Source organism: Choloepus didactylus, chromosome 9, assembly GCF_015220235.1.
Source record: "Choloepus didactylus isolate mChoDid1 chromosome 9, mChoDid1.pri, whole genome shotgun sequence".
Lineage (NCBI taxonomy): Eukaryota > Metazoa > Chordata > Mammalia > Pilosa > Megalonychidae > Choloepus > Choloepus didactylus.
Genome location: NC_051315.1, coordinates 28578665 through 28603393, shown reverse-complemented (window position 1 = coordinate 28603393; position 24729 = coordinate 28578665). Strand labels below are relative to the sequence as shown.

Genomic DNA, 24729 nt, shown 5'->3' with positions numbered 1-24729 from the left:
ACAAACTGTACTCAAGTGACTTGAAAGTGTTAATGCCAAATAAGTCACTGTTGCTCAGTGTTTTAAAGAATAATCCATGTATTAAAGTTGGCATAATTCACATGAGCTACACAAGCTGTCACAGTTCAAAGTTAGAAGGACTATTAATAATTCTGGGTTTTACTTTCATTATCATGGGCATAAAAACAAAAACAAAAACCCTGTTCCTTTGAGACTTTCATATAATTTTTGAAAATAAATTCTACTTGATTAAATTGAAAGAGTCCTTTTTGTTTAACCTACTCATGTCTCCATCTCAGTCATTAATGAGTTAAAAGAAGAGATTCCTATCTTCATGGAATCTGGGATAGCCTGGGAGGAAGGGGTTGACAGAAATGTAAAAGAATACTTTTAATCTAATACTTTAAGTATTAGAATGATATATTTAAGAGATACTAGGCCATCACCAAGAAATTTTATATAATGAAGTCTGGAAGTCTCATAGAAAGATTTCAAGGAAAAGTGATAACATTGAGTTTTGAAGGACAAAGAGAAGAAAGAAAGAGGGGTTTCAAGGTGGAGGGGAGTGCATAAGCTATGGAGGGGAGAGAATGGAAGATACCTAAATTTTCCCAAGTGCCTATTATATGTCATTTAATATGGTAGGTGCTTTTATTTACATTACTAAATTCTCATAATATCTCAGTCAAGTTTTTGAGGGATCTTCCAAAAATAATCATTATGTAGATAGGACTTTAAATAGTGCTGAGGGTTAATTTATTTAGCCACTGAAATGAGCTGATTCTCTTCACATACCTTGTCTAGTCCTTGCACGAAATTTATCAGCTGTGTATTACTAGCTCCATTAAAAAGATACAGAAACAGATGGCCCAAGAAGGTAATAACTTCCACAAGGATTCAAGCTTAAGTGGCATAATCACTTTCCGCCAAGTCCTTTCTTTTTCCAGTGTAATATACAGCAAATTCCTATCATTTGTCTTCTACCAATTCTTGAGTCCTACTGTGATGTTTACTGCTTAAACGTAAGAAAAAATTGAAAAATTTTAAATGACCCCTTCAAGCCTCTGATTCCATGAATATACGATTAAAGAGTATTTCCTCAGCACAAGTTACCTTCTTTTGAACTCTCAGTAAACTTTTATTGTGCATTTTGATCAACCATCTTTCCCACTGGTTATGATACCTGCTGGAGTGCTAGTGTCATGAATCGTTATTCCTAATTTTGTGTTCCACTTATGGTGGTGTTCATGACACCACACATTTTACCTTTACCAAATTCGACACGCCACTGTTAAGTTTGACTTAAAAGTTTTATTTTCTTTTTTTAAGAACATTAACTTCCTCAGTCCTCTTGATTTTTTCACTTCCACCATGAATGTTAGCACTTGGTTTGATTGTCTTTTCAGGGTCATTCTTCAGAAAGAAGCAAGTTTTTTTTTGTTTTTTTGTTTTTTTAAATCACTTTTCTCGCATTACAACATGCATGAGTAGAGGAAAGAGAACAGCCACATTATTATTTCTGAGTGATTTTTTTTCCTCACATGTGAAACTGAATTCATCCCCTAGCAAAGTTATAAATTGCTCAATGGCCTGAAATTACAGATTCTCTCTGGAATAGTTGAATTGATTAACATTAAAACTTTGAAATAAAATGTTGTATATACCTACAATGGAATGTTATTCAGTTGTAAAAAGGAATGACGTCCTGATCTGTGTGACAACATGAATGAACATTGCAGATTTCATGTTGAGTATAATAAGCCAGATAAAAAAGAAGAAATACCGTGTGATCTCACTGATTTGAATTAATTAGAATAAGAAACTCATAGAATCAGAATCTGGAATATGGGTTACCAAGGGACAGGGTGGGGATAGGGAATGGGAAGTTAAGGCTTAGAATGAATAGGTCTCTATTTGGAATGATGGAAATATTTAGGTAATAGATAGCGGTAATCATAGCAAAACATTGTAAATGCAATTAACAGCACTGAAATATATATGTGTGTTTGAATGTGATGAAAAGGGGAGATATTAGATTGTACATATGATAAAAATTTTAAAACTCAAACTATACTATACAAATAATAATCCTAAGCTATATTACAATTGTGAAAATGTTCTGTCATCAACTGTAACAAATATTCCACAGCAATGCAAGGTGTTAATAATAGGGTGGTACATGGGAACCCTGTAGTTTATGTATCATTTTTCTGTAAACCCACAACTCCTCTAATAAGGAAAAAACAAACAAAAGACCTTGATATATGTATAATTTATATCTATGTATTTGTTTCTGTTTCTAATTATATATTAGTTATTTGCTTATCTAATGTATTGACTATTGAACAAAGTTTTTTGTTTTGTTTTTGAATAACTATGAATTGGGTATAATGCCTTACATATCCCATACTCCTAATACGGGGGAAAATATAATATGTGTGCATCTGACTTTATTTTTCGTGATATCTTCCCTAGCTCCCAATAATACATGTGATGGAAATGCTTTCATGTGCCATAATAAAGTCTGCATTCCCAAGCAATTTGTTTGTGACCATGATGATGACTGTGGCGATGGCTCTGATGAGTCACAGCAATGTGGTAAGTATATTTAAGCTTTTCTTTAAGGACACCCTCAGCTGAGTAACAGTCATTTAAAATGATCCAGGCAGTGTATGAATTCATTTTTAAAATGAATTTTTAAAAATAAACAAACTAGTCTTTAATGTCACTAAGGACTAGTTATATCACATACAACGTCTTTAAGCTCTAGCATAATAACACATTTATTTGGAAATCATGCCTACTTGTTGCAGTATATTCTTATCAGTTACATATTGGAAAACTATTCATAAAAATGTCTGGTTTTAAGTACTTTGAAGTACTTTGTACTTAAAAGACAACATATGGCTGGCTTGTTCAATCTTATAGTTAAATCAAATATTTAAGTGAGAAAAAAAGAATATAATTTGACTTCAGAATTATCATAAAAACTGTAGAGGTAACATTTTCCTTCATTGTATATTTTTACATATGCACTGATTTGTTAAATTTAATATTATTATCACATGATGTATCTTAGCATTATATATATTTTTACCTTGCTATAAGATAAAATATATTATAAAATATATACAATTTTTACTGTTTATATATGTCATAAAGCTATAACTTATGGAATTATAAAGTATAAAGTTCAAATTATAACACAGCTTTCATGATAAAAATCAGTATATTAAAAATTCCCAGTTGCAATTGAAATCCGATGTCAACCTAGTATTTTTATCAAATATTGAGATGCATACATAAATAAATACAAAATTAAAAGCCTAGAGAAGGCATTAAAATTAGTGCCTTCCTTTTTCCTCCCTGTATATTGTCTATAGGCTTTGTCTTTGGTATAAATCTCTTTCAGATCAGTAGATATCAATTTTATGCATTCAATGTGATATTTTGAAAGCTACACCATAAATCAAGATGTAAATCTCAGAGTTAAGATGTTTGAATATCTCCCCTATACCACACACTGTTTTTGAATGATGCAGAGTTGAATGAGACAGAGGTCCCACTTGCAGAAATCACAGACAAATCAGAAAATCAGAAGTACGATATAGTAACATACATTGTCAGATGGGAATAAGAATGACAATACATGAGATCAGAGTAGAGAAAATAATTCTTGAGGGAGTCATGGATGAATTGAAGCCAGGAATGGCAGACAGAGGAAAGAGTAGTTAGATGCTAGAGAGCATGACATGATGGTTTGGAGCATCGATTCTGTAGGAGATGACCTGGGTCCAGCTTCAAGCTCTGCCACTCACCAGATGTGTGACCTTGGGAAAGTCAACCCTGCCTCCATTTCCTTGTCTGTAAAACATGTATAATCATGCTTTATTCTTAGGGCTAAGAGGATTAAATGAGTTAATATTTGCACAGTGCTTAGTAGATTCTATATGTGTTTAAAAAATCAGTAAATAGCAAGAAGCTGTGCACACTGACATGGTAGAGGAATAGCAATTAGTCTTTCATGAGGTAAGTTGAAGTTATAACGTTAAGCTGAAGTTAGATTTTAAAAGGCTTGGAATACAATGTTAAAGAATTTGAATTTTATTATTTTGGCTCTCAGAGGCCAGCATACGTTTTGAAACAGGGGGAATGGCATGGCCAAATTTGTTTTAGAACTATCTTGGTCAGGAGAGTGGAAGTTTGCATGGGGAGAGATGGGGTAAAGGGAAAACAAACCGGTTAGGAGGTTATTGAGATAGTTCTGGTGCTTAATGATGTGGTTCTAAACCATGGCAGGAAACAGAACTGGTAAGAGGAGAATTACAATTACATGTTACATATCACTTACAGTTAGATATGGAGGATAAAGGGGAATTTCTAGTTGAAGACTTGGTGGATAGTATCTCTATTAATGAACTGAAATTTAGGAGGGTAAGGGCCTGTTGTGCTAACACAGAAGAGAGATGTAATAAAAAAATTATTTTAGACCTTTTGAGTATGAAGCATTCATCAGATAATCACATGAAGCTACATAATGAGTGTTGGAAATTTAGTTCTAGAGATGAGAGGAAGATCAGGACAAATAATATTGAATTGGAGGCCATCAGTATAAAGGTAATATTCAAGCTAAGGATGAGAATATCCATGAGAATAGAATGTAGAATGGAAAAGATGAAAATAGAGTAAGGATTTTTGTTAGGAATTCACTTGCAATAAGGCGGAATAGGAGAGGACATTGTACAGAAAGAGGGGGAATGGGAAGTAAAGGAAGGCAAACTACATACCGATTGGGTAGGATAGGGAAGGAGACAGGGATGGCATGCTGTTAAGGCTAAGTAGATGGGTTTTTATAGCCATGAGGTGGGGAGAGACTTAAACACATTGACTGAGCCAAGGGTGCTAGTGAAAAGGGAAAGGGAAGAAAGAAATAAGAAGGAAACAAGGTATTTGAGAGAACTATCTTGTTTTGTCATTTCAATATGGTAAGCATTTCAGTTAAATAATCATTATGGAATTATTTTCTCCATCATACTTTTGATTAAAGAAACAGCTTTGGAAATGGATAGTGGTGATGGTTGCAAAACATTGTGAATGTAATTAACGCCGCTGAATTGTACACTTCAGAATGATTAAAATGGCAAATTTTATGTTACCTCGGTTTTACCACGATAAAAGAAAAGCCATAAAAATCTTAACATCTCCCTCCAAAGGCATAACATTTACCCAGACTTACCAGAAAGTTTCTAATAGAAATGACAGTTTTTATTGTTGATAAACTTAGCAAAAAGTTGAATCTAAAGTTTCATAATATTCAAAATCAAATCAGTTTTACTTATCAAGATGCATAGATATGTGCATTAGCAAGGTATGAATTGACTCTGTAAATTGAATAATGCTTTTTAATGACACCTAAAATCAATATAAAGGATAATTAGAATAGTTTTTGTGCTTATTGCTCCATAAACTGAATTTTTAATTTTCTCATTTTAACAATTTCTTTACATTTTGAATATGCTTTCTACACATAAAAATGGCATTACAGCTTTTAAGAATTATCATTTTAATTCAGAATTAGTTTGTCCATATGTTGTGGTACTATACCTAACAAAGTTTACTCTTGAAAAAAATTTCTAATAGCATTCATTTTCCAGTTTTTTATTCTAAGCGAGATCTCTAGGACGTAAATAATAAGTGAAAGCCAGAGATATTCAGTAAGGCTGTATTCTTGTTTCCTAACCTTGAAACAAGGAGAAACTTTATTTTGTGGACCTTAGCCCTATTCCTGGACTACACATATCTCTTGGAAGTATGACCACTCTCACATAAATAAATGAGAAGCACATCCCATAAGAGGAATGGGCAAGCCATATGGTTAATTAGATATGGTGTGCAATGACTGGATAAAGTTTAACGAATATTTGTTTATGAATTAGTCAAAATGTTTATCTGTTTATCTGTAGGATACCGGCAGTGTAGAGTGGAAGAATTTAGTTGTGCTGATGGGCGATGTCTTTTAAATACCCAGTGGCAGTGTGATGGGGACTTTGACTGCCCTGACCATTCTGATGAAGCACCTTTAAACCCAAAGTGCAGAAGTGCAGGTATAGAAAATATATACTGAATATGGTGGTTTCAGTGTTTTTATTTTCATGGTAAAATAGTGACTATGATTTTCAGTCTAGTATGGTATTCAATGAAAAGAACTGCAAAAAAATAAATATGTGTTATTTCTAATGATACCATATGGGATCCTAGTAATCAATTTTATTTAGGGACTACTTTTTAGAAATTTAAGTCTGTGCTAAAAATACGAAGATTTGAGGCAATAATCCTGATGAATTGTCACCTTCCAAAAAAATCATGTTGATCTTAAGTTTTTCTTGATACAGTATTTTATGTGAAGATAATTTCCCTGTAGGGACCTATTTGAAAATTAAAACATAAAAGAAGTTGACATGTACTTAGGTAGATGAAATAAATTGCATATCATTTAAACTGTGTGTGTGTGTGTGTATATATTTCTATCTATCTATCTGTCTATTTATCACTTTACTATTCCAAAGACTAAATACATATTTTAGAATGAATCCAATCATTTTTCTCATGCAGTGTATATATTAATAGGCTCTCTTTTGGCATATATGATGATGAGTAATGTTCAAGTTATGAGGTTATGTATGAGTAACGGCAAAACCTGAACTCTTTTCCACAGCTATATTTGGAACAACCACTATTCACCACATATGTCCTTTTTATGCCTTTTCTTAAAAATGTCAATGTTATATTTCCAGGAAGAACAAGACTTTAGGAATCTTTACCTATGTTAGATTCTTGATTTTTAGTGACATGTAATTTCTCAGACACCCACGGCTTAAGGGAAATGTCAAACTATCATTATTGTCTTGAATTTATGTTTCATAATACAGATTAAGAAAATCATTCCATTAATTTTATTATAGATGCTTAGTTTGATAATTTTCATGGTAAAGCTAAATTTGCTATAAGTGTTGAACATGACAGTATACTTTGCTCTTGATTTTCAATGTTTTATGTATAAAATATTATACTGAATATAAAGCATTTTACATGTAAACATATTTACTATAATTTTTGACAGATAAGTTATCATTTGTGAATATTTTCAGCAATTGTAGTATAAAACAATAGCATGCTCTTTATGTTCCATTTGCTTTATTTTCTTTTTCCAGAACAGTCATGCAACAGTTCATTTTTTATGTGCAAAAATGGCAGGTGCATTCCCAGTGGAGGTCTTTGTGACAATAAGGATGACTGCGGCGATGGCTCGGATGAGAGAAACTGCCATACAAATGAATGTTTGAGTAAGAAAGTCAGTGGATGCTCTCAAGATTGTCAGGATCTTCCAGTCAGTTACAAGGTAGGTACTCATCAGAAATAGCAAATCATATGATACATCAAAATTTAGAATAATGGAAACTAACCTTGTGCAGTTGCAAGACTTAAAGGGCATCATAATATTTTAAGACTATTTTAACAGAGAGAGAGTCTATATAAGGAAAATCATGATAGTAGCATGGCATAAAATTTTGAGAATATGTTCAGGAAGACAAAAAAAAAATCAGAGTAGTTTTTTTTTTCAATTTACTCAGAGAATAGAGACAAAAAAGGAGTGAGGGATGACCAATGTTTATTAATAGCTGAAGAAATATGTACACAACTCTGAAGTTTCTGTTTTTCCTCATTGTCCCTCCCATGTATCTTTGAAGTGGAATGGACAGATCATTTATTTACAACACTGGAGAAACAATATTTTACGTATAAATGGCTTAGAAAAAAACAGAAAACATGAATTATTAGGACTAAGTACAGGTATGCAAAAAATAAATTATGCTGAACATACTATTTCCTTTATGTTTGTGCCATTGACCTGAAGAAGGTGATTTATTGACAAAACCGATTGAGAGAAATAGCTTTGAAAACAGTTTCAGTACGTTGGAATCATGAATGCAAACTGAGAAAATATTAAAATGTAAAGTTTAGGCATGGGGTTTAAATCAATTATGTAAGTGTTGGAAAACCTCGATAAGAGCATTCATTTGAAAATTGGTATTTTTAACTAAGCAGTAGTTCCATATGAATAAGCAATAGAGCATCTTATATAAAACATGAAGGCAACGTAATGCCAAATTGGAGCATTACAGTGGTTAGATTTTTTTCTACTGGGTTCTATGCTATCAGAACTCATCTGGGCATTGTGTACATTTGTGGACATGGTTCTTTAAGAGGAACCTTGACAAATTTGTATCCATATTTGTAAATCCAGAAACATAAGGGCCCTGGAACATGTGTCTTCTAAAGAGGTTTTACCTAGAGCAAAGATGTTTCTTAGATGTATTCAAATATATGAAGTACTAGACAAGGGAGCATATCTCATCTGTGCAGTTTCAAAAGTTGGGATTATGTGTTGGGGGCAGATCCCATTCAATCTAAGGAAAACTTTTCTAATATTAGAACTCTTAGCATCAGAATGAACTGCCTCACTTCTCACCACCAGAAATGTTTTAGCAGTGGCTAAATGATCCTCTTTAAAGGATGCTAGAGAAGAAAATTGTGTGTCACAACGATGCTGGGCCACTTTCCCTGTGTTCTAGTTTGCTAATGCTGTGGAATGCGAAACACGAGAGAATGGATTGGCTTTTATAAAAAGGGGGTTTATTTGGCTACACAGTTACAGTCTTAAGGCCATAAAGTGTCCAAGTAACACATCAGTAATTGGGTACCTTTACTGGAGGATGGCCAATGGCATCCAGAAAACCTCTGTTAGCTGGGAAGGCACGTGGCTGGCGTCTGCTCCAAGTTCTGGTTTCAAAATGGCTTTCTCCCAGGACGTTCCTCTCTAGCAAGTTTGCGCCTCTTCAAAACGTCACTCACAGCTGCACTGAGTTCCTTCTCTTTGAGTCAGCTCATTTATATGGCTCCACTGATCAGGGCCCACCCTGAATGGGCGGGACCATGCCTCCATGGGAATAGCTCATCAGGGTCATCACCCACAGCTGGGTGGGGCACATTCCAAGCAAATCTAATTAGCACCAAAACATCTGCCCCACAAGACTACATCAAAGATAATGGCGTTTGGGGGACACAATACATTCAAACTAGCACACCCTGCTGCCTTGACATTCTATGACAAGCAAGTTTTGTCTAATGGTGAATTCAGCCAAACAATTTGTCATTTTTAATCTCTGAATTTCTGGTGATTAACTTAATCACTTATACCAGGATTTTACTACTTATAAATGTGACCTAAGAACTATAAAACTATTTCTCCCTGTAGAAGAATACAGTTAGAAAAATGAAATACCAAGAAAGCTATCTTTCTAAAATAGTTTGTGACTCAATGTTGTATTATATATAGAAAAATTGGTTAAAGTTACAGATTTAAACACATACACACATTCATTCACCAATGCTGTGTTTTAGGTTGAAGGAAACAAGACAAATGAGCCAGGACAGACCTTAATGAAATGAGTATGCCTCAAATACTTAATTTTGTCTGTAAATAACTTGAAACTCAATAAAGCAGAACAAAGTATTATTGGTGAAGTATATACAATTAATAAAGAAATGGTTCCGGAATAAATTAGGATATGTGTCATAGAATTATTTTAGGAAGCCTCTTAAATATTTATGTCATACATTTATAAACAATTCTTTAGTTCTATCACATAGAAAATATTTATATGTAAGCATATATATATATATTTTTCAAAGTAGATCATAGATCTCTGTATTTATCCAATGTGTATTTACAATATGTCATAATCATGGAAGTCAAAATCTGAAATTACCAACTTGTGACATAAAATTTAATGTTATTTTAAATACCTGCATATGTTAATTATTTAGTAATACCATATTAGGTAAACTACTTTTGTAGAAAAATATATAAGCCATTCAGAAAACCATTTCAAAACATATTTTTAAAATTACATTGTAAGATTTTTCAGACAGAGACAATTGTTTATTGATACTTTAAAAATAACAATATTTTCACTTTTATTTCCCTGAAGAGGTCATAAAATCAAGTGAAAAGTGTAGTTAAAATAGACAAAAGTATTTAATTCTTCTAAAACTCTACATATATGATACCTGACAGAAATGCTGTGAACAATATTGCTAAATATGTACACACATCAAAATTAGCAAACAGAATAAAACATCGATTGAGGGGAAAAAATAGTACAAAAATACAAGAAGCTGAGACTAGAATCATTAATATGAAATCTAGGCACAGGTTCAAAAGAAATATTTTACATTGTGTTGCCGTGTGTGTGTGTTTTATATATATATAAATTTTATTGATAAGGAACTCAGTGAAAAGCCTTATGTAAAACAAGATTCTAATACTATCTGGGGAAAAATTGCCAGCTGAAAGGTTTCTCTTTTCCAGGGAATGGGGAAAACTACCCAAGAACCTACTTCTCATTGCAGTATCGGCAGAACATGACAAGAAATCCTCCTCCAAATTCTGCAATAAAATGAAAATAGCTTACAAAAGCAAAACTTAGACCTTATGGACTGTGAACAATTTGCACATTTGCTGTAAAACAAATACAATGTATCTATTCAAAAGGGAGTAATAACATTTAATTACAGCAAGAATCTTATTTTGATAGAAGAATAATTTACCATGTAAAAATAAATGTACTTCTGGTGAAGGAATAAGTTATAATGTACACATTAGAAATAAAAGCATTATTTTTTTTTCACATATCACTTAAAATGATGCAATGAAATTTTCCTGAATTTCTTTGGGATGAGTTTTGCTAGCTTTATATTTTTCTGGTAGCTATATGTTTCTATGAGAAAGTAATATAAATCAGGAATGTTCGAAATACTTTTGAATGATGAGAAAATTAAGATGATACTAAATAAATAAATAAATAAATATATATATATATATATATATATATATATCATTTTCACAAAAATTCTTTCCTTTAAATGAAAAGAACATTTTGAACTGTTATTTCCATTAATATAGGCAAACCTCTCACCTTCTGTCTTTGAAATGTGATTCTTTTCTTTTCTTTCTGTCAATTTAAGAAAGTTAATGTAGTAGAATTTCTTACAGATGCCTTTTGATTAATTGTGAATAAAAACATTTTATTTAAAACAAGATTAGTGGCTTTGGGAGGAAAATTAAGTTAAAGAAGTCCTGTCTTTCAATAAATCAATTTTTTAGCTTACTACAAACATTCTCTACCCCAATTTCATTTGTTTCTAAAATCTTATATTATACTCCGTAATTTTAACCAATTTTATTGCCAAGAAATTAATTTTCCATAAATGTATATTTATCCAAGTCATCTGTTGAATAAAGTAATTCTGTAAGCCTGACACTAGGTATTTAAAATAATTTTCAGAAATGCAATTAAAATTTGGACACTTCATTTCTTTTTATGATACTCTTTGAGAGGGATTCCATATTTTCAGTAAAATTTCCTTTTTCTTTATTTAGTGCCCCTTGAATTCAGCACTGCTCAGTGCTTGCCTACAGCCTTCTCTCTTCCAGACCACATGATCAAGCAATCTAATTTCCTGTCCTTTTCAGTGATATCTTCTTGTATCCAGTCTGATTTCTCATTTTCTCTAGCCATAGAGTAAGCAGCAATTCTTCCTGGCTTACTAAAACAAGTAGCAGGATGGGTCTTTTCAAGGAGAGTAATAGGTCACAGACTTAGATCTGATCAGGGGAGCTGAGAAATCAAGCTAGTGCTTTTGCATTGATTTGCTGGCTTGCTAGTGGGTTCTGGAGAGTTAAAAAAAAAAAGATTGTAATTGCAGAGAATTATTAGATAAATGTTGATGTACATTTTTAAAGGTGACAGTGCCAAGAGCTTAAAGGGATTCATTCTTTGTCAACAGGAAAAAGCATTTATTCATTTTTTGAAAACTTTCAGGTGAAGTTGATATTGCTTCTTCATATAATAAAAACCATTTTTTTTTGTACTGAAAAAAACTACCCCTTAATTGTTCACTGATTATTTAATAATAATGATATTTATTACTCAATAATTTTTTTCAAACTGACACAAAGCTCTGCCATCACTTTGACCTTCAAATTCTGAAATAAATGATCCAGATTAGATTTACTATGGACAGCTCTTGAATAATAATTTCTAACAATTTAGTGTTCTCTTTTAATCCACCACCCTATTCAATACATGCAAATTTCCTTTCTCAAAGGCCATTAATGGACGTGGTAAGGGTTAGTATGATCATGGTCATCTGTCCAAGTACAGGTTCATTTGCTGTAATTACAATTCTTACATACTGCTTAGCAAGGACAGAAAATAAAACTGAAAGACAGTGACTAATCATGGTGTGACATCATTTTCAGGAATGTAGAAACATGTGGCCTGACATTTTTACTCATGTCAGTCAGCAAATATCACATAACAGCATCAGAAGGCCATATGGAACGTGAATATGATTATGAATAAGCGCTTGATGCTTCAAATTTATTTAAATATGAGGAAAAGCACTTTTATTATTTCTTCAGACAACACCAAATGCTTATGAAATTAGACCCAAGTGATAAATATTGAGTCTTACTTTTTGTTAAAAGATTTCAGAGTGTCAGAACTCTCCTACCTGCTGGGTTATCTTGGGCAATTTCACCTTTTTAGCCTCCAGGTTTCTCATCAATTAACTGAGGAAAATAATATCTATATCAAGATTTTTTTTGTAAGGAAATAACAAATGTGACAATGTTTGAAATTTTCAAAGCTCCATGAAATTAGTAATTCTGACTATTGGTAAAGTCTTCTAAAATGACAATGTAATATAATAGGAAAAGAACAAAGTAAGTTGACTATTTGGTTCTGTTTTCTGCTTTGCCATGTTCTAGCCACATGGTATTCAAAAAGTCAATTAACCTTTGTAGTCTTACAAAACTCAGATGATCAAATGAAGTTATTTGGAAGAGTGCTTTCTTAACTTGGAACTTATATAAATATATGAAATTCTTATTAAGATTGATTGCTGAGGGACAGAAAGACTTGTTATCTATTCTTAAATGGTTTTCTTACTTGAGTCATGCTAAAGGAATATCCAATAATAAAAGATAGTGACAATGATATGAATTGATTATGCTCATTTTTCTTTCCCCAGTGCAAATGCTGGCCTGGCTTCCAGCTGAAGGATGATGGTAAAACATGTGTAGACATTGATGAATGCTCTTCAGGATTTCCCTGTAGCCAGCAATGCATCAATACATATGGGACCTACAAGTGCCTCTGTACAGATGGGTATGAAATACAACCTGATAATCCAAATGGCTGCAAATCACTCTCAGGTATTGAATTGAACTTGTCCACCAATCCAACCTCAGTTACACGTATAGATCCTGTATTTTATAGAAATTCTCATTGACTTCATTCCTCCTTGTTGTTTCTGAGAAAGCAAAATTCTCCTCTACTTCCCTGGTATGTGAATCTGTCTTACACATATTTTATATGCTTTGTGCATACTGCTCTGTTTGTAATAACATTGCATTATGTGAATGCATTGTGAATTATTAAATGTTTACTGGATTTTGAGAGTGCTTACAAGCAAGAACTATCTCTGGCACTGACTGCTTCCTACTAAATCACAGCTTTGGCCAAGATTATTAAATAGCTTACTGTGATAGTGTTGTAATATTTTTCCTTTCTCCTTCCATACTCATATGGGTAAAAAAATAAAATATCAACCATATATGACTATTTAAATTCTGTTAGTGTTTCAGGAAATACTTGCTAAACCTCTGCTATATTCTGAGTAATAGATTTGATTCTGCAAATAGAAAGTTCAATAAAGCCCAGCCCATAATTTTAAAAGTATTTTAATCCATTGGAGAGAGAAAGTTACACACACTAAGATGATATAGAACAATATAGGATAATTGCTGTTAAAATAGACAAAATTGGTGCATAGTATTTAATGATTTAAAAGGTATCTATCTCAATCATTCTTTGTTTTTGAGTATAATGAATCAAATGGCATTATCAGTTTCTCATTTTGGTGTGTGTCACTGACACACATTGAAAACATTATTTTCTCATCTATTTTCATAAAGTGAATACTAAGAACAGAAGTTAACAAAATAAGTTTAAAAAATAACTGGTTAAACTTTGCACATAGGGAAGAAAGACATTAAATCCTTTTGATTTTTACATTCTACTCTTATCTTGGATTACCATTCCTAGAATCAAATTGTGGATTATTTTGAGTCCATTGTTTTATATCCCAACTTGCATGCATTTGACCAGCTCTCTGCTTGCTCCGTCTTGTGTTTTGTGCCATGGGAAAGGAAGAAGAGGAGGTAAAATCTCAGTCAATGTATCCATTACTTTACAGCTTTCATAAAGATTGTGGAGAGGAGATGAATGTTAATGATTAAAATTTGGGTCTTGTTACATCATTATCCATGCTATAGTTTTTTTTTGTTGTTGTTGTTCGTTTTGTTTCCATTAGCAATAGTAATTAAAAACAAATAGTAATTTTGAATAGCAAAAATAAATGTACCTGTAACGTAAGTCTTTTGTTAAAGAGTAGACCGGAGTTGTTTTTTTGTAAACAATGTATAATTAAATTATAAAAAATAGAACTTCCTGAGTATTGAGGTGGAATATGACTGTGTAATTTTACATTTATGGATCTAGAACTGTATTGACTAGGGTAACAAGGGGCTTTCAGACTGAGAATTGACTCTATATTGAGAAAGGTTCTGAGTCTCAGGTTGGTCTCATCACAGAGACTGGGGTGATTGATTGGGGCTGAGGGGATGGAGGATCACCACAGACAATGGAAGGGGTATCCAGCATCCACATGGAATATGCTGAAACAAGATAAAGAGTATGCTGAAACGAAATATAATTCCCTATGTGGTATCTATTTGATATGAAGCAAAAGGACCAGGGGAGGAAAAATAATTTCAGATATAGACCAAATAGGAAATTCACTGAATGACAACAAATGATTTGCAATAAAATCCACATTAAATTATATAAAGTGGCTATCTCCATTTGTTTCTAATTTCTACATTTAGTTGCTTACCTGAGAATTAAGTGTATAAATGCATCTTAAAGACAGAGATGATTGAAAAGAGTTTGAACAAATTTTCATTGAATTAATCTGGAGTTTAACAATGGAAAATGCTGGTAGAATTGATTTTAAATTATTCAAATGCATATTCAAATAAATATACAGTACCAATTCCACCAAATATCTTTCCTTTAAACAACGATTTTGTTTCAGAATAAATTTTCAAGAGAAAATTAACCTAAAGACTTAGAGGGTAGAAAAACACCAATCTTCTTATGTATGGAATATGATCAGATACTTTTTATGCCCTTGCCTAGAGTCTCAACCAACTAGATACTTATATACATTGGACAAGCTTAGTGAAGGAAACAAGTATTATTGAGGGTTTAGAAAATAAGACTCATCGAATAAACTCACTACCCTCTCCTCTACATGGGGCATGACTCCCAGCAGTGTAAATCTCCCTGGCAACTTGGAGCATGATTCCCAGAGATGAGTCTGGACCCAGCATCATGGGATTGAGAATGTCTTCTTGACCAAAAGGGGGAAGAGAAATTAAACAAACAGAAGTTTCAGTGGCTGAGAGATTTCAAATAGAGTCGAGTGGTCATTCTGGAGGTTATTCTTATGCATTATATAGATATCCCTTTTTAGTTTCTAGTGTATTAGAATAGCTAGAAGGAAAAACCTGAATCTGTTGAACCGTAATCCAGTAGACTGGATACTTGATGATAATTGTGTAACTATATAGCTTTTATCATGTGACTGTGTGATTGTGAAAACCTTGTGAGTGACACTCCCTTTACCCAGTGTATGGGCAGAAGAGTAATAAAATAAAGACGAAACTACATGCATAAATAATAGGGTGGGGGATATAAGGGATATGGGATGGTTTGAGTGGTTAATTTTAATTTTAATTCTTTTCTTTATTTTGGAGTAATGAAAATGTTCTTAGATTGATTGTGGCAATGAGTGCACAAATATATGATGATACTGTGAGCCATTGATTGTATACTTTGGATGGATTATATGATGTGTGAATATATCTTGACAAAATTGTGTTAGAAAGACTTGTGAGAAATGCAAAAGTAATAATAACATTAATACTAATTATAGCAAAGATTATAGAACCTGAAATTCAGAAAATATTTGGGAGAAGCCCTCTAGGCAGATGATGGAGGTGGATGTAGGCAATGGCACCGTGGTTTTTACCAAGGTCATTCTGAGGGCATAAGCTGGGTTACTTGGTTATCAAGAAAGAATTTTCTGATTATGTGATGTTTAGCTATATTTAGATTTCTTAGATAGATGTAGATTTTCCTTTATTAAAATTCATTAAAAAATCAGATTATTACAGCAGCTGTTTTCCATTTATTGTAAGTAAATTACTTACATATTCAAGAAGTTTGCAGAATTCAAATAAAGGAGGAATGCAGTCAGAATTATCTAGCTTTTCTTTTTACTGGGTATCTGCTGCATTTTCATTTTACTACTGACTGGGTTGCTCAGTATGAATTTTTTGGCCACTAATCAAACAGAGTAGCAACACGTTTGAATTTACATTGCTATAGAAACAAAATTGAAACTAAGCAGAATTGAGAATCATAAATATTAAAACAGTATATATTCTTTGTCTTTGTATTTAGATGAAGAACCTTTCCTAATTCTTGCTGATCATCATGAGATAAGGAAAATCAGCACTGATGGTTCCAACTACACACTTTTAAAACAGGTATGGCATTCCAATAGTGATTCCATAATATTTAATATGCTACTCTGGATGTGCATTGGAGCTATAGAATTGCCTCACATAGAATTTATAAAGCACCTATTTGTAGATATTTACATGTAAGTATATATGATTACCATAAACTGTTTTGTTTGATCTGTCCAGTAGATGTTCCCAACTTGCTGTATCACACCATAGTCAAAGAAAGTAAAAGATGGAAAAGTATAGTTATTGCAAGGAAAAAAACACAAACGAAACTATTTCATGAAAAACTAGATGAGAAAAAACATAAAATTCCCTTGTAAGGTATTTGCAGATTACCCAAATTGTCTTTTTTTCCCCTCTTGGGAGTAAAAATAAATACCTCTTCTATAATTTAACTTCCTGTCCACAGAACAAGGGAATAAATTTTAGCCTTTAAAACTTGGAATTATCAAAAGAGCCAAAGTGTGATTTTTCCCAGTTATGGTTAAAAGGCTAAAAAACACATTTTCACTTTTATTCTATGTATCTCTCAAACCTACCCACTTCAAGAGAATCTGGGCTGATTTGTTTTTGTGTTAGAATCCTATTCTCAGAGTTTATTTATTCTATTTGAAATGGAAAGGTATGACTTCCATTTTACAACATGATAGAGAACTGTGAATTCCTCTCCTCAGCTTTTTTTTTCCCCTCCCAGTTTGCCGTGGAAATAACACAAAATACAAGCATTAAAACTAGAATGATCACTACATGGACGAGAGAACCCACATACGGTTAATTACACCATATTTATTAGTTGTCAGGAGAAATACCTTCCTTGAAAAGATTTAGTTTGAATCTGTTTGCCAAAAAGTTCCCTTTGTCTCAAACTGAGTAACAGGTGACACAAATAACTGTAAGCACTGTTTAGAGCAAAGCTTCCAAAAATAAGGATACTTCTTGATTGGTACTATGTTTTACTGCCTTAGGTATAGATGAAGAAGGCTATCCATGTAGTGTAATTTCAACAGCATAAAGAAGACTTATTTAACTAAAATAATTTTTTCTACCCACTGATGGATTCCTCCACTGCTATAGTGGAGTTTCACACATTTTGCTTAAGCATTTAGTCTTAGATTGGGGCAGATGTCCCTTAGCAGGTGTGATATTTATTTTTCTGGACAGAATTGAATTTTCCAACTTCCCCAGAGTCGTATGTTGAAAATGGCAATTTCCCATTTTCTGTCTACTCTTGAAAAATAAGAAGGCATGGCCAGCTGGACCCACATTTCTGAATAGCCATGATCCAAACTATATGGCAGCTGCCCCTTAGATACATGGTCTGTGCTCTCAGGTTCATTGGAGTCCTCACCCATTCCATCTGCTTACCACACATACTCTTGCCTATTTCATAAATGCCCAAGGTTTTGACTCTTGCTCTTGAGTTTAGAGTGTGCCACCAACACCCCCCTCCTCCCCGATCACATTGCCTCTCAAACTATGGATCCTTTAGGAGATATGGTAAAATAGGAAATATTTTCATGTTTATAAAAGCTAAACAGAAATCTATTTAAAGTTTTATAAGAATTAGACAGCTGCCTCTTAAAGAGATGAAAAATATACAAGCAATATTGGGGGACATATTAGGTATATATAACTGCACTAAAATGGAAAAGTTTTTGCAGCCCAAATGGTTTTCTTCATTAATTAACTTTAATTATTTTGCCTATCAGGGCTCATTTTAAGCTTATATCCAAGTTACTAAATATTGAAAATTGCCTCCTTCTCTTGCCCCTCCAAGGTACATATGCCAGAAATCGATTACCTCATATGATCTCTGGAGGAGATATATACTTATTTTTTTCTTGACTAGTTCTTTGAATGTCCCTACCTTTTACACTGTACTCTCTCACTTTCAGGGAAGAAAGTCCTTTAGAACACTCTCTTTATGAGATTAGCTGAACAGCAAATTGACTAAAATAGCAACAAAATACATTGTCTTCATGAAAGAACAGAGCTCCAGTGACAGTTCCTTGCTTCATCTTCCAACTTCCAAGAAAGGTGGCTCAGGACCTTTCTATAAGCTATCTATCCTTTTGTGTTTCATGGCTACTATGTTGTCAGAGAGAAAACTTAATGGAGCAAACTGTTTGTTTGTTTGTTTTTTTAAATTCAGTTTAATTGAGATTGTTCACAAACCCTGCAATCATCCAAAGTGCGCAATCAGTTGCCCACAGTACCATCAAACAACTGTGCATCCGTAACCACAATTAATTTTTTTTTCAATTTAGAACATTTTAATTACTCCAGAAAAGACATAAAGACAAAAAAGAAAACTCGAATCCTCCCATACTCCTAACCAACCCCACTCCATTATTGACACATGGTATAGGTATAGTACATTTGTTACTGTTGATGAAAGGATGTTAAAATACTGCTAACTATAGTACATAGTTTGCAATGGGTATATTTTTCCCTATATACTCCCCTATTATTAACTTCTGGTTATAGTGTCATACATTTGTTCCAGTTCATGAAAGAGATTTCTAATATTTGTACAGTTAATCACGGACATTGTCCACCACAAGATTCATTGTTTTATACATTCCCATATTTTGCCCTCCAACCTTCCTTCTGGTGACATACATGACTCTAAGTTTCCCCTTTCCACCACCTTCACACATCATTCAGCACTGTTAGTTATTCTCACAATAATGTGCTACCGTTACCTCTGTCCATTTCCAAACACTTAAGTTCAACCTACTTAAACATTCTGCTCATAAAAAGCAACCACTCCCCATTCTTTAGCCTCATTCTATGTCCTGGTAGCTTATATTTCATGTCTATTAGTTTAAATATTATAAATAGTTCATATCAATGAGACCATACAATATTTGTCCTTTTGTGACTGACTTATTTCACTCAATATAGTGCCCTCAAGGTTTCTTCATCAACCCATTTTTTTAAACACAGTTTTGTTCACCCACCATACATTCCATCCTAAGTGAATGATCGATGGTTCCCTGTATAATCACATATTTATGCATTCACCACTATCACCACTATCTATATAAGGACATCTCCATTTCTTCTACAAAGAAAGAGGAAGAGTCAAAGAGGGTAGAGAGACAAAAGAAAAAGAGAAAGAAAGAAAAAAATGACAGCTGAAAAGCAACAAAAGGAAAGATAGCATTAAACTAAAGTAGAATAAAAGAGTCAGGCAACATCACCAATGTCAAGAGTCCCATACCCCTCCATTATATCCCCTTCTCTTAGGCATTTAGCTTTGGTACATTGTCTTTGTTACATTAAAGGAAGCATAATACAATGTTTCTGTTAACTGTAGTCTCTAGTTTGCATTGATTGTATTTTTCCCCAATATGACCGCATTTTAACACCTTGCAAGGTTGACATTTATTTGTTCTCCCTCATATAAAAACATATTTGTACATTTTATTACAATTGTTGAGCACTCTAGGTTTCACTGAGTTATACAGTCCCAGTGTTTATCTTTCCTCTTTCCTTCTGGTGCCCCACATGCTCCTAACCTTCCTCTTTTATCCATACTCACAGTCATCTTTGTTGAGTGTACTTACATTGTTATGCTACCATCACCCTAAATTGTGTTCCAAACCTCTCACTCCTGTCTTTTCCTATCTGTCCGTAGTGCTCCCTTTAGTATTTCCTGTTGGGCAGGTATCTAGTTCACAAACTCTGTCATTGTCTGTTTGTCAGAGAATATTTTAAACTCTCCCTCATATATGAAGGATAGTTTTGCCGGATATAGGATTCTTGGTTGGCAGTTTTTCTCTTTCAGTATCTTAAATATATCACACCACTTCCTTCTTGCCTCCATGGTTTCTACTGAGAAATCCACACATAGTCTTATCAAGCTTCCTTTGTATGTGATGGATCGGTTATCTCTTGCTGCTTTCAGGATTCTCTCTTTGTCTTTGATGTTTGATATTCTGATTATTAATTGTCTTGGCGTAGGCCTATTCACATCTATTCTGTTTGGGGTATGCTGAGCATCTTGGATCTGAAATTATGTCCTTCATAAGAGATGGAAATTTTGGTTGATTATTTCCTCTATTATTGCTTCTGCCCCTTTTTCCCTTCTCTTCTTCTTCTGGGACACCCATGACAAGCACATGCTTGCACTTCATGTTGTCATTCAGTTCCCTAAGATGTTGCTCATATTTTTCCATTCTTTTCCCTATCTGTTCTTTTGTGTGTAGGATTTCAGGTGTCTTGTTCTCCAATTCCTAAGTGTTTTCTTCTGCCTCTTGAAATCTGCCATTGTGTTTTTCATCTCTTTTGTTGTGCCTTTCATTTCCATAGATTCTGCCAGTTGTTTTTTCAAACTTTCAATTTCTACCTTATGTTTGCCCAGTGTTTTCTTTAAATCCTTCATCTCTTTTGCTATATTTTCCCTGAACTCATTTTCTTGGTTTTTGAATTGATTTAGCATGTTTCTTTGAAAATCTTTAATTGATTGTTTCATTAAAGTGAAACAGTATCTCTACTGTATCTTAATTGATGTGTAAGTTTGTTCCTTTGACTGGGCCATATCTTCATTTTTCCTAGTGTAATTTGTAGTTCTCTGTTGTCTATGTGTATGGTTTCCTTGGTGACCCCAATCAGATTATCCCAGTCCAGAATGGGTTCAGGTCTCAGAATGGGGCTATATTCAGTGTCAGGTTTCCTTGAGGGTGTGTCTTAGAAGATTGACTAACTTTTCTGTGAGTTCTTTAGCTGCTGTGCTTTTCGTAACCTGCCCAGCAGGTGGGGCCTCTCAGCCTGTCACTTCCAACTGGTGTAAGGAGGTGTGGCCCCTTTAATTCTTAACTTAGGTTGTTTCTGTTTTGACTGTTTTCCCCCAGGCCTGGGGTCTGAGCTGGGCCCCACCTCCTTACTCTTAGGAAAGATACACCCCCTAGGGAGTTCTCTTCTGCATTTGAAGTACTCCTTTGTCTCTCTGACTCTATCAATTCCAACCCTGTCTGGGACTGAGCACTGCGAACTGAAAATGGCCAAGGCTCTCTCCACTGAGCCACTGAGGTTCAGAGAGAGAAAAAGGGAAAGAAAGCCCCCTTTCAGAGCCAGTCCATAGTCCCCCCAGTTTCGCCCATCAGTCAAAGATAGCACCTGGTCTTCTGGGCTCTCTTTACCGGGGCACAAGCATTTTGTCTCTCTAAGGTCAGTCATTTTTAAAAGTCTCTGTATTTTTCCTTCTTTTTTTTTTAATTATTTTTTTTTTCTATCATCCCCACCTCCTCTCTACTGGGAGTGACCTCAGGGTACTTTGCTGCTTGTTAGGTGTTTGTCTATGTTTGTAGCTTGTATTCTGCAGTCCACATTTGTTAATTAAAACCCCAGTTGGAGCTAGGCTGAGATATATTCGCTTGTTCCGGGAATGCTGCTTTTCCCCACAGTGAGGTCTTGCAGCTCAGCCTGCCATGAGGGGAGGGGGCACCGAGTGTGTTTCCACTGTTTTTACTTGCAGATTTTATGCTGCAATCTCAGCCATTCCACCCAATACATGTTGGTGTACAGTGTGTGGACAGTCACAGCTATCCCCCAGCAGTTGTTCCATATACTACCTGTTCCTGGTTGTTTATTAGTTGCTCCAGGGTCTAATTAAATTCCACACCTATCTATGCTGCCATCTTGCCCCTCCCTAGCAAACTGATTTTTTTCTTCTAGGAATCATTTTGGTTTATTTCATATTACTGAACTATTTTAATGCACACTTTAACATAGCTCTTTTTTGCTGGTGGTATCATTTTAAATTATTGCCAATCATTAGTACCTAAGTGAGTATGAGTTTTCAAAACCTTTCTTAGTGCGGTGTTTATAGAGATGAAGAAGAAGCAAGAAAGATGAGAAGCTTTCAAAGACACTGAGCACATGTGTCTTTGGAGAGTATTTGATAATGGTGAACACTGAGTAAAGGTAATAGAGACCTAAAGCACTAAAGGCAAGCCTTACATTCAGTTTTATCTGTGTACTGCTTGGAGTATATCATTTCTGCCAGGGAAAAATATTTAAGCCTCAATTTTATTCATATAGCATTATAGAAATTTTCAAGGAGTTGTAGGCAATAGAAACCTTTTCTCCCCAGAGGTTCTGTATTCATGTGCACAATGAAGTAGAAACGAGAAGCAATTCCCTCTCCATTTTTTCTATTAGATAGAATTAATGAAAATACAACATCCCTGCCTTAATTATTTGGAATTTTCTTGTGTAACTGATTAAGAAGAATGATTTGCCATAATAGCCTGAATTTTGCCCTCTTTGTGTTGTAGTCAGAAAAAAATCTCATGAAATTTTGTTGCATAAAATTATAATTGGTGGATTTTGTTATCCAATGTTTTCTAAAATATAGATGTAGCTAGACCAGCTATAACTTAAATTCATACACCCCATTTAAAAACTATACTTTAATAACATGAATTTTAGGAATGAAAATTAATCAAGTAGCTTTCCAATATGTTATCCAATTCAATTCTAACAGTACCTTTTATTCCAGTAAAATTGTGCAGAGAAACAAAACACAATTTCCTAAATTAATCATCTTGAACCAAAGGGTGCAAATCTTCAGCTAAAGAAATGAATCAAAAAAAAAAAAAAAAAGAAATGAAAGAATCAGGATTTTTATGAAACCAATTTTCAGCTCTGAAACCACTGGGATGCCTCTAGTTTTCAGACATTATTTTGACCTTGCCCCTGGCCGTTTTAATGTTCCTTGCATATATTCCACAAAGAAAGCATCACATTGTTTTTGTGGGGATTAAGGGTAAAGCTGTAGAAAACTGACCAGTTTGGCTAGATAGATGTGTCAGAATTTACAGCTTCATTTTCTCTGCATCTACAGCTTTAATTTATCATAGTTGACTTGAATTTAGAATTGGATTTTTATTATCTGAATTGATTATTGTTAAGAAAGGAATAGAGTAATTGCATCATGACGGGATTGTGTGTAAGCCTTTGCTAAAGTTAGAGACACAGTTCTCTCTTCCTTTTCCTTATAAATCTCTAATTTACCAAGCTGTCACAGAATCCTAATCCAGTTGTGTTATCCCTCTGGAGAGAAAAGCACTTGAAAAGAAAGGATATTGTAGACTGGTGTTGAAATTGATATATTAAACCCTCTAGAGAACATGTGTGAAGTATATTCAACTTAAGTTTTATAATATATATTGATTTTGTACGGATAACGTCCCAGATGTACATGATTAGGTGGATTTAATTAAGGAGTTCTCTGGTTTTCAGCATGTAAATGTCTATTTAATGAATTTTTTGAATTTGAGACTAAAAATTGGTGGGGTTTTTTTTTAAGCATTTGTAGACATTATTACTGATTGGTTATGTTGTCACTAAGGAATATACTTTCATTTATTCATCTGAGTGTAGGGAAGGATTTGCACTGAGTCATTTTTATTGCCTTCTGTCTCTTATTTATGTAATAATATGCCATTTGTGGGATTTGGTTTTTTCAGGTTAATTTGAATTTCTCAATCTGTAGAAAAAGAGGTTTATGTTAACCCAAACAAAAGCATAGGCATTGAACCTATGATTTCAGTACTATCATCACTAGAATTTAGCCTTGCTGAGGAAGGAAAAAAAAAAAAAAAAACAGTATTTGCCAGAATCTTCTCTAGGTTACTTCAATACATGAAATATCCTTAATCTTGGCGATTCTTGGAAAGAAATCTGAATAGTAATTATTTAGCTTGTTCTGAGTAAGATACCATATAAATCTAAGGCAATATTGTTAGTATTGTCAAATTCTGAATTTTGAGAATAAATCTGGTAAATGGGAACTTCAGACTTGGGATTACCATCCTTTACACTTCCACAATCAATGAAAATGAAACACAAAAACCTTCATCTCTGAAGACCTTCACGAATAGGACTAATGTTGTAAATGACCCCATAAAACAATCTGAAACTTAATAATAAAC

At 33.7% G+C, this 24729-nt stretch overlaps 1 protein-coding gene across 5 annotated transcripts in view; it reads left to right on the top strand.

The window, feature by feature from the left end:
- Positions 1-24729, top strand: part of LRP1B (LDL receptor related protein 1B) — a 1893223-nt gene that overhangs the window by 1610189 nt on the left and 258305 nt on the right. For all 5 annotated transcript variants that reach the window (XM_037849262.1, XM_037849261.1, XM_037849260.1 and 2 more), the window contains 5 exons: positions 2476-2598; positions 5964-6104; positions 7212-7399; positions 13159-13342; positions 16719-16804. In XM_037849262.1, coding sequence (XP_037705190.1) covers positions 2476-2598; positions 5964-6104; positions 7212-7399; positions 13159-13342; positions 16719-16804 — 722 coding nt within the window. The remainder of the gene's footprint in view (positions 1-2475; positions 2599-5963; positions 6105-7211; positions 7400-13158; positions 13343-16718; positions 16805-24729) is intronic.